Source organism: Lynx rufus, unplaced genomic scaffold, assembly GCF_022079265.1.
Source record: "Lynx rufus isolate CCGP_SWC_20201006 ecotype Redwood Valley unplaced genomic scaffold, mLynRuf1.p SCAF_11, whole genome shotgun sequence".
Classification (NCBI taxonomy): domain Eukaryota; kingdom Metazoa; phylum Chordata; class Mammalia; order Carnivora; family Felidae; genus Lynx; species Lynx rufus.
The window spans coordinates 10842338-10860254 of NW_025814825.1; the positions used below are offsets into that span (position 1 = coordinate 10842338).

The window sequence follows — 17917 nt, forward strand, 5'->3', positions numbered from 1 at the left end:
AGTCATCATAAAAATGCTCCTATGACCAATTAAAAACATACCTGAAACAAAACAGGAAGCTTTAGCAAAAAAAGAAAGGAGGAAGAAAATACACTCAAATGAAAATCTTAGAACTGAAAACTACAATAACCACCCTAAATGGCTCAGTAGAATGAAGATGATGATAAAAGAATGGATTTCAAAACACTACCGTAGAGGGGTGCCCAGCCAGCTCAGTCAGCAGAACAAGCAATTCTTGATCTCAGGGTCATGAGTTCAAGCCCCATGTTGAGCATGGAGCCTACTTAAAAATGAGAAACAAAACACACAACACTACAATAGAAATTACCCAATTTGAACAAGAAAGAAAAAATAGACTGGAAACTTACAGGACTATAAAAAAAAAAAAAAAATTCTAACATTCAATGTTATCAGAATTCCAGAGAAGAGAAAGCAGGTGGACTGGAAAATGTATGTAGGAAAAAAGATGCCTAAAAATTTCCAAATTTGTCAAAGATAAACCTAAAGATTCAAGAAGCTGACCAATCACTTCTTGTCCTTTTAGCTAAGATAAAGTGTAGTATCAAGAAGATGACCATGGGGCGCCTGGGTGGTCAATGAGTTGAGTGTCAGACTTCGGCTCAGGTCCTGATCTCGCAGTTCATGGGTTCAAGCCTCACCCTGGGCTCTGTGCTTACAGCTCAGAGCCTGCAGCCTGCTTTGGATTCTGTGTCTCCCCCTCTCTCTGCCCCTCCCCTGCTCATTCTCTGCCTCTGTCTCAAAAATAAACACACACACACACACACACACACACACACACACACACACACACACAGAAGATGACCAAAGCCCAAAAAGGATAAATCCAAAAGAAAATAATCTTGGGTAAAGGAACAAGGATTCAAATGACAGTGTTTTCCATCAGAAACTATGAAGACCAAAGAAAATATTCAACCCTTTTTAAGTGCTGAAAGAAAAGAACTGTCAATTTGGAATTCTAAGGATAGTCTGAAAATATCCTTCAGAAATGAAGCTGACGGACTTCAAGCTGTATTATAAAGCTGTAATCATCAAGACAGTATGGTATGGGCACAAAAACAGACACTCAGATAAATGGAACAGAATAGAGAACCAAAATGGTTCCAAAAATGGACCCACAAACATATGGCCAACTAATCTTTGACAAAGCAGGAAAGAATCCAATGGAATAAAGACAGTCTCTTCAGCAAATGGTGCTGGGAAAACTGGACAGCGACATGCAGAAAAATGAACCTGGACCACTTTCTTACACCATACACAAAAATAAACTCAAAATGGATCAACGACCTCAATGTAAGACAGAAAGCCATAAAAATTCTCCAGGAGAAAGCAGGCAAAAACCTCTTTGACCTTGGCTGCAGCAACTTCGTACTCAACACATCTCCAGAGGCAGGGAAACAAAAGCAAAAATGAACTATTGGGACCTCATCAAAATAAAAAGCTTCTGCACAGCAAAGGAAACAAACAGTAAAACTAAAAGGCAACTGACAGAATGGGAGAAGATATTTACAAATGACATATCAGACAAAGAGTTAGTATCCAAAATCTATAAAGAACTTCTCAAACTCAACACCCAAAAAGCAAATAATCCAGTGAAGAAATGGGCGAAAGAAATGAATACACAGGGGCACCTGGGCGGCTCAGTCAGTTGAGCGGCTGACTTCGGCTCGGGTCATGATCTCGCGGTCCGTGAGTTCGAGCCCCACGTCGGGCTCTGTGCTGACAGCTCAGAGCCTGGAGCCTGTTTCAGATTCTGTGTCTCCCTCTCTCTGACCCTCCCCCATTCATGCTCTGTCTCTCTCTGTCTCAAAAATAAATAAACGTTAAAAAAAAAAAATTAAAAAAAAAAAAAAAAAAAGAAATGAATACACACTTCTCCAAAGAAGACATCCAGATGACCAACCGACACATAAAACAGTGCTCAACATCACTCATCCTCAGGGATATACAAATGAAAACCACAATGAGATACCATCTCACACCTGTCACGATGGCTAACATTAACAACTCAAGCAACAACAGATGTTGGTGAGGATGCAGAGAAAGAGGATCTCTTTTGCACTGCTGGTGGGAATGCAAACTAGTGCAGCCACTCTGGAAGACAGTATGGAAGTTCCTCAAAAAATTAAAAATAGAACTACCCTATGACCCAGCAATTGTACTACTAGGTATTTATCCAAGGGATACATGTGTCCTGTTTGGAAGGGACATATGCACCCCAATGTTTGTAGCAGCACTATCAACAACAGCCAAAGTATAGAAAGAGCCCAAATGCCCATCGATGGATGAATGGATAAAGAAGGTGTGGTATATATACACACAATGGAGTATTACTCGTCAATCAAAAAGAATGAAATCTTGCCAAACACAGCTACATGGGTGGAACTAGACGGTATTATGCTAAGTGAAATTAGTCAGAGAAAGACAAACATCATATGACTTCACTCATATTATGACTTTAAGATACAAAATAGATGAACATAAGGGAAGCGAGGCAAAAATAATATAAAAACAGGGAGGGGGACAAAAACATAAGAGAGTCCTAAATATGGAGAACAAACAGAGAGTTACTAGAGGAGTCATGGGAGGGGGGATGGGCTAAATGGGTAAGGGGCATTAAGGAATCTACCCCTGAAATCATTGTTGCACTATATGCTAACTTGAATGCAAATTAAAAAAAGAAATTAAAAAAAAAAAAAGAAATGAAGGTGAAATCAAGACTGCAGATGGGAGGAAACAAAACAACTAAGAGAATTTGCTGCCAATAGACCTACCCTAAAAAGAATGGCAAAAGAAGTTCTCCAGACACAAAGAAGAAAACTTAAAATATCAAGAGTGAAGAAGAAATAACAAAGAGTTTTCTGAATTGTTTCAGGGTTGAAGCACAAACTATAATATTGTCTGATGTAGGGGCACCTGGCTAGCTCCGCTGTAGAGCATGCAACTCTTGATCTCAGAGTTGTGACTTCAAACCCCACGCTGGGCTTAGAGTTTACTTAAAAAAATTAATAAAAACTTTCTAATACTGTCTGATGTGGTTCTCAATATTATGCAGGGAAAATATTTAAGCAACTTATGTTATGAAGGGGAGTGGATAGGGGCACCTGGGTGGCTCAGTCAGTTGAGCGTCCAATTTTGTCTCAGGTCATGATCTCACGGTTCATGGGTTTGAGCCCCACATTCGGCTCTGTGCTGACAGCTCAGAGCCTGGGGCCTCTCTCAGATTCTGTGTCTCCCTCTCTCACTGCTCTCTCTCTCTCAAAAAAAAAATTTATAAAGGGGAGTGAATAAAAAGATCCAAGTGGAGGTAAGACTTCCACACTTCATTCAAAGTAGTAAAACACCAGTAGACTGTGAAAAGCTGCAAACATACAAGAAAGTAGAGCAATCACTAGAATATCTATACAAAGGAATACACTTAAAAACACTAGAGATAAATAGGAATTCTAAGTTATATTCAACCCATGAGAAGGCAGGAAAAATGAAATAAAGGAATGAGAAAAAAAACAATAAAATAGTAGACTTAAGCTCTCATATCAACAATTACACTAAATGTAAATGGACTAAATACATCGTTAAAACAGATTGTTAGGGGGCTAAGCACCCATCTCTTGACTTTGGCTCAGGTCATGATCTCACAGTTTATGGGATCAAGCCCTGTGTCTGGCTCTGCACTGATACTGTGGACCCTGCTTGGGATTATCTCTCTGCCCCTCTCTACTTGTACATGTGCATGCTCTCTCTTTCTCAAAAATAAACTTAAAAAAAAAAAAGATTGTCAGAACAGATAAAAAACGTGAACTATGAGAAACTTACTTCAAATATACTGATAATAATAAATATTAGACCAAAAGTTTAAAGACTGAAAAATGCAAACATTAATTTTTTGTTTACTACATGACATTAACCAAAAGAAAGCAGCTGTGGCTCTATTAATATCCTGTAAAGAAAATTATCAGAGACAAGGAGGCATATCACAAAATGATAAAAAGATTAATTCACCAAAAAGACACAGCAATCCTAAATGTGTTGGCACCAAACAGAATCAGAATACAAGAAGCAAAACTGATAGAACTAAAAGTAGAAATACACAAATCTACAATTATAGATGGGATATTCAAGAAATGCCCTCTCGATAACTGACAGAACTATTAGAAAATGAGCAACACTAGAGGAAGAACTTATCACTTCAATCACTGAATCTTGCAGCTTAGCAAGTTACACATCATAAATGGCATGTAGTCTTAATGATCTATTAAATATGATACATAACTATTTCCTATTGTTGTTAATTTTTCCCCACATACTTACTGGGGAATAAATACTGATGTTTATAAAGTAAAAACTAAAATACCCCTGTTAATCTGCCATCACTCCCTTGAGTGAATCTGAATTCTTTGAACCTGAATCTGAATTCTTTGAATTTTTTTTTTTTAACATTTATTTATTTTTGAGACAGAGAGAGACAGAGCATGAACAGGGGAGGGGCAGAGAGAAAGGGAGACACAGAATCTGAAACAGGCTCCAGGCTCTGAGCTGTCAGCACAGAGCCCGACGCGGGGCTCGAACTCACGGACCGTGAGATCGTGACCTGAGCCGAAGTCAGCCGCTTAACTGACTGAGCCACCCAGGCGCCCCTGAACTCTTTTCTATGTATATGTAAATATACACATGTACATGGTTTTAATTTTATAAAAAATGGGATATTTCACATACTATCTGCAACTTGTTTTTTTCTTCAGTCCAATGACATATACTGACATCCTTCCTAGTTGGTGATATACAGATCTATCATATGAAGTACTAATAAAAATATTCTCATAAAACATCATGTTCTATGATAATATAAGTTCCTTTGAGTTATAAAGGCCTATTACACTCAGTATCTGGAAACATAGGTTTTATCATAATTATGTTTTCTAACTTTTTTTTCCCAAGGAGAACTCCACAATCTAGCTGTAATCATTAACTAAACGAAAATATAGGTATCCTATCTTGATGTGCAAAAAAGGGGCAGTGGAAATTATGTTAATACAAGTATTTGTTTCCAAGAGTGAAATACTCACAGCTGTTTCTCCTTTTGGGAGATTTGTTTCTGCAGACTGTCGGATTTACTCTGACACTCTTGTAGATATTTCTTGTCTTCATCTTCAGCTTCCATTTGCGCCTTCTCTGCTTGCTGCAATCTGGTGTAATTCAAATCAACTTTGGGTAAAACTGAGGCTAGAACTAGGGTGTAAAAGGGTGAAGAAGACAAATAAAAGAAAAATGGGGAAATAGAAACATTTCTAAATGAAAACAAAGTTTGGGGGGAAACTCACAAACTCAAACGTGAAAGAGCCACACAATGTCTAGAAATTGTTTTGTGATTTTTTTCAACATAACATATAATATGCCCAGAATACTATCTTCAAATTTGTTTTATTTCTTGTTCATAATTAACAATGCAAAGCAATACAGCCTTTACCACTTATGTAGAGCATTATGAATCAACTTTGAAAGTATAATAGGTGCATTACTGCCTTTTTACAAAACCATGTAAAGCACAGTATTTATGTCTACACTAGGTGAAGAAGCCACATTTGTTATTTACTATGCTAGGATGTGTATGCCAGGAATCAAGTGTGCTACAAGGCCAAGAGCAAAGACCTGCAATTACTTCAAATAACAGCCAAGTCCTCCCTGTAGGATCTTTATGCATTTACTAAATTATGCCAAAAGCTCTGTGTGTGTATGCACATGTGCGTGTTAAGATTCAAAGGAATATGGTATTAGTTGGCAACATTCTCTAGAGATCATTTTTGTTCATCACTGACATTTAAAAATTAGCTAAAAATGTGACTTTCATTTGCTGTTTTTATTTTAAGTCATTGCTTCTCACTGTGCTTAGCTCCACTCCCTGCCTCCCATCTAGGATTTCTTAGATTTAACTTTGATATTTTTATAAGAAAACATTTCCCACATATTCAAGAGACATTAACTCCTTGTAGGGGATCACAGGTAAAATTTCTATTCGACTAGCCAAAAAATTGCCTCTTTTCTTCCTAAAACCATACCAATGGGGCAACCCTGACACATTTTAGAAGTATAAATGCCACTTCTAAGCAAATGAGAGTAACATTCAAGTTATCTCTAAATCTAAATTTGAAACATTAAGGTGAGGGGATAGGGCACATTTCTCTAAGATTACAGAAACCGAAATAAAACTCAGAGTGAGGTAGGGCTTGAAGTTGTGCTATCATCGAAGAGGGCTAAGGGAACTGGAAAACTGAGCTGCTAAAGCACAAGAGAATGGCCAATCTGGGTTGTAAACTATTTTAAAACATATTTAAAAATCAGTAAAGAAGCCATTAGGCCGAGAGGGAAAAAATTTGTGCCAACACATTGTGAAACCAAAGGTTAACTTATTTTGAAACAATGTTTATATTTTCCATCAAAAAGTAGCTAAAAAGATAAAACTGCACTTGAAAATCCTGACCTCCAAAAGGTCAATACTCAAATCAGCCTTTGTGCACAAGGTTTGAGGAATGTGTTTTTGGAAATCCAAGTGCACCCACTCTGCTTTATGGCAGTGTATTACCATAGCAGCTGATCAAGAAGTGTATAGGGTTCCTAATACCCTTTTCAAATACTTAATAGCATAAATTATTTTCTATTTAATATATTATAAAATTGTTGATTCTTTTTTAGTCTGTTTAAATACAAGTGGTTTTCAGAAAGATATATCTTTGACCAGCTTGTACTGGTCTTGAGTGTCACTGCTGGCATATTTCACCAATGACATTGCAATTGTCCTAGTTTGAGTTAACAAATCATTGTCACTTCATAATGGAATGGACAGAAATCAAAGACAGAAAAAGGTAATAAAGATGTCCAAAATGTAAAAATGGGGATAAAGAAAACAAAAAAGAAAAAAGAAGAAAGAGGATGTCAATAAAAGAATATTCATGTCAATAAAGCATTAATAGTTATGTTTTTCATAAGTAGATTCAAAGAAAGCAATGATAAGACATATGTTGACACCAACATGACAGATCAATGGAAATACATTACATTTTCCAACAATAAAAGTGAAAAATGCCAATATAAAACAATTCAATTTAAATAAAATTATTTCTTGGTTTCAGTTGAGGGTCCTAGCTCAAAGAAACACACTAAACTGCAAACTCAAGGCCTAATTTCAGATAGAGATGGTGAATGACAAAAGATATGACAATCAATATGCATGGAAATCAATCAGGGATAATTCCACCATAGATTTTGTTCGTTTTTCACTTTTTTTAAGTTTTTGCTTGTGTATTTGTTTTATGTAATAAATTGAACCACATGAAATTGTCAATATCAGACCTTTTTATGAAAATCCACAAAATGGTAAATTCAAATGAATCAGCCTAATATAAAGCAACTTGATTCCATGCAACAACCAAAACAAAAAAGGCAAAATCCTACTGGGGGGGTGAGGGGGAAGGTCCTAAACTAAATTTTCCTAATGGTTTTTGTGGCAGGTGTCAGAGTTGAATAAAGAAAAGGGAGAAAAAAAGGAAAAAAAGAAACTAAGACTGGAGGTTCTGTACCTTTGTTCCAGCTGCCTCATAGCTACAGTAATTTTATTGGTTTTTTCTTCTAGTCGGGCAATTATTTCATTTTTTTCTTTCAAGCCATCTTCAGAACTCTATTTAGAAAAAAGAAAAACTATAGTGGCTTTGATTTTCAACCTGAATACTTTTAAGTTTTGTATACCATTTCACTATGGAATTTTTACTTTGAAATGAACAGTTATTCTGTAGATCAAAATACTCCTATGATATAAAGTAAAGCAGTAGACTACTAGTCTGCAATTAAAATGTAATAAAGAAACACACACACACACACACACACACACACACACACTTTGCCTTCAGTGTTTTTTTTGGAAAACAACAAAATAAACTCTTGTAAACTATGTAAAATAGTTTCAATGTAAAGTATTTCAAATTAAATATAAAGAGCTTTTGGCACCAAACTACTTAAACAGTGATGTCCCTTTATGAGAGAATTTGTAACAATTATTGTAGGAAAGCATTTCAATTAAAATTAAATCTTTCTTGGGGCCCTTGGCTGGCTCAGTCAGTAGACCATGTGACTCTGATCTTGGGGTTGTAGGTATGAGCCCCATATCAGGTGTAGGGATTACCTAAAAAAATAAAATCTTTTAAAAAAATCTAAATCTTTCTCAGGACCATACTGTATAAAGAATTCACAAAAATGTCCTGCATATTTAGGGTGAATTTTCCCAAAAGATTTAATCTTCATACTTAACCTTTCAGCATTTAAAAGGAAATCAGGTAGGTGATTTTTTTGTTAATACCTTACTTAAGAAACAGTCTGCTCTATTTCTTAAGCTTCCATTTAGAAAAAAAGTCACTGGTTTTGATTACCAATATGGCACAGTTAAAATGACTTATCCCTTTAAAAACCAGATGCTTCATACAAATAGTCATTTTCAATTTCCATTCAACTCAAGAAATTCCAAGAATTTAAGAATGATCCTTACCTGCAACTTTTGATACATCTCTATGTTAATTGATTTAACTTCCTCTAGTTGTTGCCGAAGGCCTATCAGAGTATCTTGTTTCTCATGGATATCTTTCTCCAACAACTTCATGGCAAGTTCAATCTCATGTTTCATACTAACTTGTACTGCTAGCTCATTCTCCACATCCTGCAATTTCAATATATATTCAATTCACACACCACTTCAGGATGTCAAAAATCAGATACACAACAGTTAATAAGAACACAAAAGATTTTCTATTCAATATGCACAGTACTCTTCTGAAGTATAAGCCCCACTAAAGGGAATGAACCAGGTCCTATAACAACATAAAATTCCAAATATTTTCAACTGCATATTTTGCTAAAATGAAAGTATTTTCTAGATTCTGTTAATTATCATTATTCTACTAATTCAAGAATTAAGTATTTTTATGCCTCATTAATTTGGTATTAATTTTCCTTAATCAAAGAAAAAAGCAGTCAGCACAAGTGAAGGCCAAAGATAACTCAAAAATCCCACCTCATAGTTTTAATTTCTTCTCTTCAAGAATTTTATATCAGAATGAAAAGAAGTTTCCTAATATAAATAAACAGCATAACAGATATATAGCAAAAGGGATAGAAAGGCTGGCAATACTCTTTTCTTGACCTGGGTGGTGATTACATAGGTATTAATGTTATTACCCATTAAGGTGTACATTTGTATTTTTCTATAGATATTAGAACAATTTAAAAGGCTAAAAAATAAGTTAATTTTTTAAAAGTAACCTCTATGCCAAACATGGGGCTTGAACTCATGACCCCAAGATCAAGAGTCGCACATTCTACCGAATGAGCCAGCCAGGTGCTCCCAAAATAAGTTAATTTTAAACACGATTTTACTGGGGTGCCTGGGTGGCTCAGTCCATTAAGCTTGACTCTTGGTTTCAGCTCGTGTCATGATCCCACGGTTCATAGGTTTGAGCCCTGCCTGGGGCTCTGTGGGGACAGTGTGGAACCTGCTAGAGATTCTGTCTCCTTCTCTCTCTTTCCCCTCCCCACTGGTGCTCTCTCTCAAATAAATATATAAATATATAAATAAATAAAAACTTTCGGCGCCTGGGTGGCTTAGTTAAGCGTCTGACTTGGGCTCAGGTCATGATCTTACAGTTTTGGGGTTCAAGCCCCACGTCAGGCTTTGCTCTCACCAAGAAGCCTGCTTCAGATTCTCTGTCTCCCTCTCTCTTTGCCTCTCCCCGACTCATGCTCTCTCAAAAATAAACATTAAACAAAAAAACTTTTTAATAAATAAATAAAAACTTTAATATGGTTTTACTCATTTCACACAATCCACTCATTTCACAGTTTAAAAACACTTTAAAGGGGCACCTGGGTGGCTCTGTCAGTTAAGTGTCTGACTCTTGGTTTTGGCTCAGGTCACGATCTCACAGTTCATGAGTTCAAGCCATACATCAGGTTCTGCACTATCAGCACAGAGCCTGCTTAGGATTCTCTCTCTCTCCCACTCTCTCTGCCCTCCCCTGCTCACTCTATCTCTCAAAATAAATAAACTTTAAAAAAAATTTTAAAAACACTTTAAAAAACAATTGATAAAGTAGGAACTTAAAAGAACTTGAGGGAGTTGCAAGCTGGTGAGATTTCTATCCCACACCAAGAAGATAAGGTTAAAGAAGAGATTTTAAATGGTACTTGCTTAAGGGAAAATTATTATGATTATTATTATTTTTGCTAATAATACCTACCTGTCTTAACTGAGATTCATCTCGAAGCTGCCTTCTGGCCTCGTTGTACATTTCATCAAGCCCCTGCCGAGAATGCTTATATGTTTGAAGCTCAGTTTCCACATCTACTTTGGTAACCTAGAAATAAAACATAAGTTTTTACTATTTAATCACTACTATTAATACAGCACAGAAATAAATATCCAGTCTATGCACAAGTCCTCCAAAGTGGCAATTTCTGACATAAGATGGTCTGTTTGCAATCAGTCTATACTTACCTCTAGGTTCTGCTGTGTTTTCATTAAAATCAATTTATTTTCACTTCGTAATTGATGATTTTCTTCTTGGAGTTTAATGATATTATTCTTTGCTATTGCTAACTAAAAATTACAAAACAGGGCAAGAAAAAGAATTTAAACACCATTACTTATACTTGCTTTACAGGTTATGTTCATGGCTATAAACAACAAAATATAAAATCCTAAAACTAGTCAAATGTCTCACATGTACAGAAGTTTTCATAAGAAAAATACGCTATTATCCCAAGATACCAGTAAAAAAACTATACTCTTATTTCTACTATTTCCTTTTATTAGTCAAAATATGTTAGTTAAAACATATTATGCTTATCTGATTTATAATATTTTCTGAATACAAAGTGCCAGGAAACAATAAGACTGTAAAGATCTGTGTAAAGACAAGATCTATAAGGAAAGAAGGCTGTGCGATCACTGAAAATGTGATACAGACCTTCACAATAACCAAATAGGACACTCTCTGAAATACAGGAATAATACTGAGTGACCATCACAAATATGAGACATTTCTCAACATCAGAGGTAACCATGAATGACTGAGTGGCTTGGCTCTGATGCCTAGAATGAAAAGAGGGATTCCAGGAAAGGAAAGCAGGGCCTACCCCTAATGTTGGCTTGCACATAAATTTCTGAACACTTCATCAGGGATATAACTTGAACTTTAGAGTGCGCCTAAGGCCAAGAAGAGGCACAAACTAGTGAGCAGCTCTCTCTAATGGTCCCCATCTATCTAGCAAATGGTGCTGATGGCCAACAAATGTGAAAAGATGCTCAACATCACTGATCATCAGGGAAGTGCAAATCAAAACCACGATGGCTAAAATCACCTGTAAGAATGGCTAAAATAAAAAACACAAGAAACAACAGGTGTTTACAAGGATGTGGAGAAAAAGGAAGCCTCAGGCACTGTTGGTAGGAATATAAACTGGCTCAGCCACTGGGGAAAATAGTATGCAGGTTCCTGAAAAACTTAAAAATAGAACTACCCTACCATCTAGTAATCACATTACCGGGCATTTACTAGAAAAAATACAAAAATACTAATTCAGAGATACATGCATCCCTATGGTTATTGCAGCATTATTTACAATAGCCAAACTATGGAGGTGGCCCAAGTATCCACTGACTGATAAATGGATAAAAGAGTTGTGGTATATGGGGTGCCTCGGTGGCTCAGTCAGTTAAGCATCCAACTTCTGCTCAGGTCATGATCTTGCAGTTTATGAGTTGAAGCCCCACTCTGGGCTCTGTGCTGACAGCTCGGAGCTTGGAGCCTGCTTCAGATTCTGTGTCTCCCTCTCTCTCTGCCCCTCCCCCATTCATGCTCAGTCTCTGTCTATCTCTCAAATAAGTAAACACTAAAAAAAAATTTTTTTAAAGTTGTAGTATAATATATACAATGGAGTATTATTCAGTCATAAAAAAGAATGAAATCTTGCAATTTGCAATGACATGATGGATAGAGCCAGAGTATAATGCTAAGCAAAATAAGTCAGTCAGAGAAAGACAAATACAGTATGATCTCATTCATGTGGAATTTAAGAAACAAATGAGCAAAGAAAAAAAAAAAAACAACAGAGAAATCAAGAAACAGACTCTTAACTATAGAAAGAATAAACTGATGGTTACCAGAGCGAAAGTGGGTGGGGGGAAGGGCAAAACAGGTGATAGGGATTAAACAGTACACTTATGATTTAAAGAAAAAACTATCAAATGGTCCCAAACCATCAAAACAAAGATGCATTCTAAACTGCAATCATGTAAATAATCATGTGCTCTCTGATTTGGAAAAATGAGGCCACTTCTAAACTAACAATTTTAATTAACATAGAAAGTAGGGTTCATAGCACTCGTAACAGATTTCATCCTCTTAGCCTAAATCATTCGGAATATACAAAGCAGTAACTCTGTGATTTGATAGATTAAAAAAAAAAAAAAAGAACTTATCTTAAAGTAACTTTACAAACAGTATTAAAAAGAGAGCAGAGATAAATTTCTGGTCTGGGACTACCAGATAGCCACTTTGACAACGCAGGAAACCAGAACATATGGGATGAGTTTTACACTTGGGAGGGGTGGAGAAAGGGCGGACATGACCATGTAGTGGTGCTTGTAAAGAAAAGGAATCTGAATAGTACAACAAGAAGGACAGTATCATTTTAACAGGAATTTCAAACTATAGGTGAGTCACTATCTACATACAGGTCATCCAGATTTTATAATGAGAAACATTTATTTATAGAAGAGCTTATAGGAGTGTCATCTTTGGAGCTAATTTCTAGGAGTATCTCACAGATTCACCTGAGAATTTGCCTGAGAATATGTGATTTCTCTAGAACTTCTAATCATCAATTACAACAATATTGCAAATACTCCATCATAATGATGAAAATGTGCCTGTGCGCATGCACATGCTTAATATATTCATACTTAAAATGGAAAAGGTTCACAAATACTAGGTCCATGAAAGACAATTATCCACGGCTGGATTACAATACCTCTTCAATCAGCTTAGTATTTGACTTTTCTAATGAGTCAACTCTTGAATGGAGACTGCTGACTGTGCTGCTGAAATTAATAAAGAAAAAACTCATTCAAATCACACAAACTCACAAAGGCAAAAAAACTATGTTATCCTGGACTTAATGTGTTGACTAACAAGTACCAATTGCCCTGAATTTTTTTTTTTTTTGAAGGTTAACTAATCCTTCTTTTCCTTGTTTTTGTTTTTTTTTTTTAAGTTTTTATTTCAATTCTGGTTAGTTAACAGCCCTGAATTTTTGGGTGTAGGAAATTTCATTAAGTTGGATAACTTCATTTGCCTAGGACAGCAATAAAGACTATAGAAAAGGGATCACTTCTGTTAAAATTACATTTTACGCTGCTCATTACTTTTGTTGTCTTCTTAGAGTCCTTCTTACATTTAACTTATAATACTTAGAAATGGATTCCACACAAAGATCATCAAATATTGTTAAGACTGAATTCAAAATTATTTTTTAATGGATGAACTTTAAATATCTACTTTATAAGTGGCTTAATGACGCTTACACAGTGGTCTCCAACACAAACCTCATTCAGTTTCCCCTATCCACTTTCATAATAACTTAGAGACCTCTAAAGTCACCTATAGTTTGAGAACTGTGAATAAATACCACATACACATCAGGTACCTGGTCAACCTGCAGCTAAGCAAACACCCTGACTTTCAAAGATATAGTTGAAAGTCATGTTATGCCACATGAACAACTTGGTTTTTTGCATTTTTATTTAAACTGATCAAGACTGAACATTATTGTACATTTTATTGAGTCTATTTATCAACGCCTTGATTCTACCATCTCAAACTTTAATAAGACATGATATGCTGTATATATTACAATAAAATCTATAGATTTCAGCACATTTTATACCAGCCTCAGAAATAAATGTTGGTATTTTAGCTTAACTGGTGAAACAAGAAAAATGTTTTTTCATTCATATTGAATCATTTTTAATGTTTTTATTTATTTTTGAGACAGAGAGAGACAGAGCATGAGCAGGGGAGGGGCAGAAAGGGAGGGAGACACAGTATCCAAAGCAGGCTCCAGGCTCTGAGCTGTCAGCACAGAGGCTGACAAGGGGCTTGAACTCACGGACCGTGAGATCATGACCTGAGCTGAAGTTGGACGCTTAATGGACTGAGCCACCCAGGCACCCCGAATCATTTTTAAATATAATCATTCTTGGGGCACCTGGGTGGCTCAGTCCGTTAAGCATCCAACTTCGGCTCAGGTTATGATCTCACGGTTTGTGAGTTCGAGCCCCGCGTCAGGCTCTGTGCTGACAGCTCAGAGCCTAGAGCCTGGAGCCTGCTTTGGATTCTGTGTGTGTCTCTCTCTGCCCCTACCCCACTACACTCTGTCTCTGTCTCAAAAATAAACATTTAAAAATAAATAAATAAATATAATATTCTTAGGTAAACAACTTGAGTTTTTCAAGAACAGCATGAGCCTGCTTTGGATTCTGTCTCTCCCTCTCTCTCTGCCCCTCCCCTGCTCATGTGCTATCTCTGTCTCTCAGAAATAAACATTAAAAAAAAAAAATGACAGAGAGAGAGAGAGAGAGACAGAGCCTGAAGTGGGGCTCGGACTCACGGACTGTGAGATCATGACCTGAGCCGAAGTCAGACGCTTAACCAACTGAGCCACCCAGGCACCCCAAAAAAAGCACTTTTAAAAACAATAAATCATCACAGTGGTTTTTTTGAATGAAGGATAATATGAGTTCTATTTTTTTTCTATATCTATTTTCTATATTTTTGAAATATTCTAAATATACAAAAACTTTCTAATTAGAAAAACAATGAAACATTTTTAAATACATAAAATGTACAAAAATAAGGCACTAGTATTGCTGTAAATGATTTAATACACATAATTTAAAAGAAAATGAGAAAAACTCTCTGAACCAAATGGAATAGACTCTAAGATAAAGTGAATAAAAACACTGAAGTATAGAATAGTGTGTTGGGGCGCCTGGGTGGCTCAGTCGGTTAAGCCTCCGACTTCGGCTCAGGTCACGATCTCACAGTTTGTGAATTTGAGCCCCGTGTCGGGCTCTGTGCTGCCAGTTTAGAGCCTGGAGCCTGCTTCAAATTCTGTGTCTCCCTTTCTCTCTGCTCCTCCCCCGCTCATGCTCTGCCTCTCTCTCTCTCCTTCAAAAAAAAAAAAAAAAAAAAAAAAAAATTAATAGTGTGAAAGTTATACTACTTTATGTGTAAAAAAAAAAAAAGAGAGAGGAAAGTGAGAACTTTAAGAATATATATTCATATTCTTGTCTATTTGCATAAAGTATCTCTGGAAGCATACACAAGAACTTATTAATGATTCCTGAAAAGGGAAACCAGGTAGTTGATCAGGTAAAGGAAGACTTTTTTTGTGTGTGTTTTTTGAAGTTTAAACTATGTGAATACATTACCTGCTCCCAAAAGGGAATAAAGGTTTAAAATTAAATAATTAAGGAATACAAAGTTGCATTTAGAAATATAATCTCAATCTCAGAAATATAAATTACTAAATACACATACATACACACATATTTCGTATGAACATTAAAACTCCTTTAAAAAAAGGCACAAATAGAAGATCTTTCCTATCCAACTTCACAGAGAAAGCAAGAATTACAGCTTTAGTTTCTTCTTCTAATGGGAAAATGTTTAATTATATTTTATGCTTACTGAAACTTAGAAAATCATAAAAGTATAAAAAATTATTCATAATACCATCACCCAAAGATTGCCATTTTTGCTACTCATTTTAATTAATGGGAACAGTCCATTTCTAACTACATATCAAAGATTCCTCACTATACCTATGCTATTTTGTCCAAAATGAAATGTGTTGTTAAGTGTAAAATACACATTGGATTGTGAAGACAATACAAAAAAAGAATATAAGGTATCTCATGAAAAGTTTTTATACTGAATGATAATATTTTGGGTATATACTGGATTGAATAAAATATAGTTCTAAAATAATTTCAAGTTTCTTTTAATATGGTTACTAGAATTTTAAATTATCTGTATAACAACTCACATTATACTTCTATTAGACAGAACTGCACTATACTATTTTACATTCAGATCTCTGAAATTCTTCCCAGAGTATTCACTGACAGCTTCAATGCCCAGGTGACACTGTAAGGAAAAAAATTCCACCATGGGAGGCAACAGCCACATTTACACATGAAGCTTGTTGAAGTAGGAAAAATGAATTTTCGAATCATGAAAATGATATAAACTTCCACTATATCTAGCCTTTTTTTCTCAAGGGTACAGGGATAAGTTTGAAATTGAATTTTTTTTTTTTAAGTTTACTTATTTGTCTTGAGAGAGAGAAAGAGAGCGAGCCTGTCCATGTCTAGGGATGGGGGAAGAGAGTGCCCCTTGAGAAAATCCCAAGCAGGCTCTGCACTGACAGTGCAGATGTGGGGCTCAAACTCACAAACTGTGAGATCATGACCTGACCCAAAATCAAGAGTGGGACACTTAAGGGTGCCTGGGTGGCTTGGGTGGTTGAATGACTGACTCTTGATTTCACCTCAGGTCATGATCTCACAGTTCATGATTCGAGCCCCGCACTAGGCTTTGTGCTGATACTCCAGAGTCTGCCTGGGATTCTCTCTCTCTCCCTCTCTTTCTCTCTCTCTCTGTTCCTCCCCACACCCTATGTGCCCTCTCTCAAAATAAATAAATAAACTTAATTTTTTTTTTTTTTTTAAGAGTGGGACACTTAACCAACTGAGCCACCTAGATGCCCCTGAAATTGTATCCTTTTTTTTTTTTTTTTTTTACCTCTCTTCAGAAATTCTATCTTTAAATTCTCTCAAGGTCCTATTTGAAAATCTGACTCTCATTTTTTGTTGAAAATTAATTATCTCCAAGATTTCTCTGTATTCTTAATTTCCACTCTCTATTCCCTCAACCCGTTCTCAAAGATGTTTAGTAGGAAGGAATAGGGTAAAGCTGACCTAAAAAGGATGAAGAAAACCCCTAAGACAATAGTCACAAATGTACGAAGTATTCAAGTATACATAATACTTACTTCAGTTGTCTGTTTAATTCTTCAACATAATTCTTCTGGTCTAATATGGCAGCAATTTGAACATTCCTAAAGATGGGGAAAAGTAGTTTTGTGTCAGTTGAAAAGGTGTTCAATGGATGACCAAACAAGTATCCACATCACCTAAAACTGTTGTAAAACATAATGGCAAAAAAATTATCTTGCTTTCATTTTTAAAAATTTTTTTAACATTTTTATCAATTTTTTGAAGAGATAAGGTATGAGCAGAGGAGGGGCGGAGAGAAAGGGAGACACAGAATCTGAAGCAGGCTACAGGCTCTGAGCCGTCAGCACAGAGCCTAACATGCAGCTCCAACCCACAAACCCCGAGATCATTTAAGTTGGATGCTCAACAGACTGAGCTACCCAGACACCCCACATTATCTTACTTTTAAAATAAAATTCAACATTTTTACATTAAGGAGGCAGTAAACGGTGTACTAATTATAACCTTTATTAAATCTAGTACTAACAAGTAATCTATTTAACAATACCATTAAAAAATATATTTAAGAATTCTTTTTGCATCAGGGCTCCTGTGAGGCTCAGTCAGTTAAGCGCTGACTTCCACTCAGGTCATGATCTGGCAGTTCATGAGTTCTGGCCCCTTGTCAGGCTCTGTGCTGACAGCTCAGAGCCTGAAGCCTGCTTCAGATTCTGTGTCTTCCTCACTCTCTGCCCCTCCCCCACTCATGCCCAGTCTCTCTCTCTCTCTCTCAAAAAT

General features: G+C 36.1%; 1 protein-coding gene across 2 annotated transcripts in view; it reads right to left on the reverse strand.

Moving 5' to 3' along the window:
* Positions 1-17917, reverse strand: part of RUFY2 (RUN and FYVE domain containing 2) — a 50030-nt gene that overhangs the window by 19590 nt on the left and 12523 nt on the right. For both annotated transcript variants that reach the window (XM_047072853.1, XM_047072852.1), the window contains exons 7-13: positions 17176-17241; positions 13090-13159; positions 10553-10654; positions 10296-10412; positions 8552-8719; positions 7593-7690; positions 5085-5204 (exon numbers count right to left, since the gene is read on the reverse strand). In XM_047072853.1, the coding sequence (XP_046928809.1) occupies positions 5085-5204; positions 7593-7690; positions 8552-8719; positions 10296-10412; positions 10553-10654; positions 13090-13159; positions 17176-17241 (741 nt within the window). The remainder of the gene's footprint in view (positions 1-5084; positions 5205-7592; positions 7691-8551; positions 8720-10295; positions 10413-10552; positions 10655-13089; positions 13160-17175; positions 17242-17917) is intronic.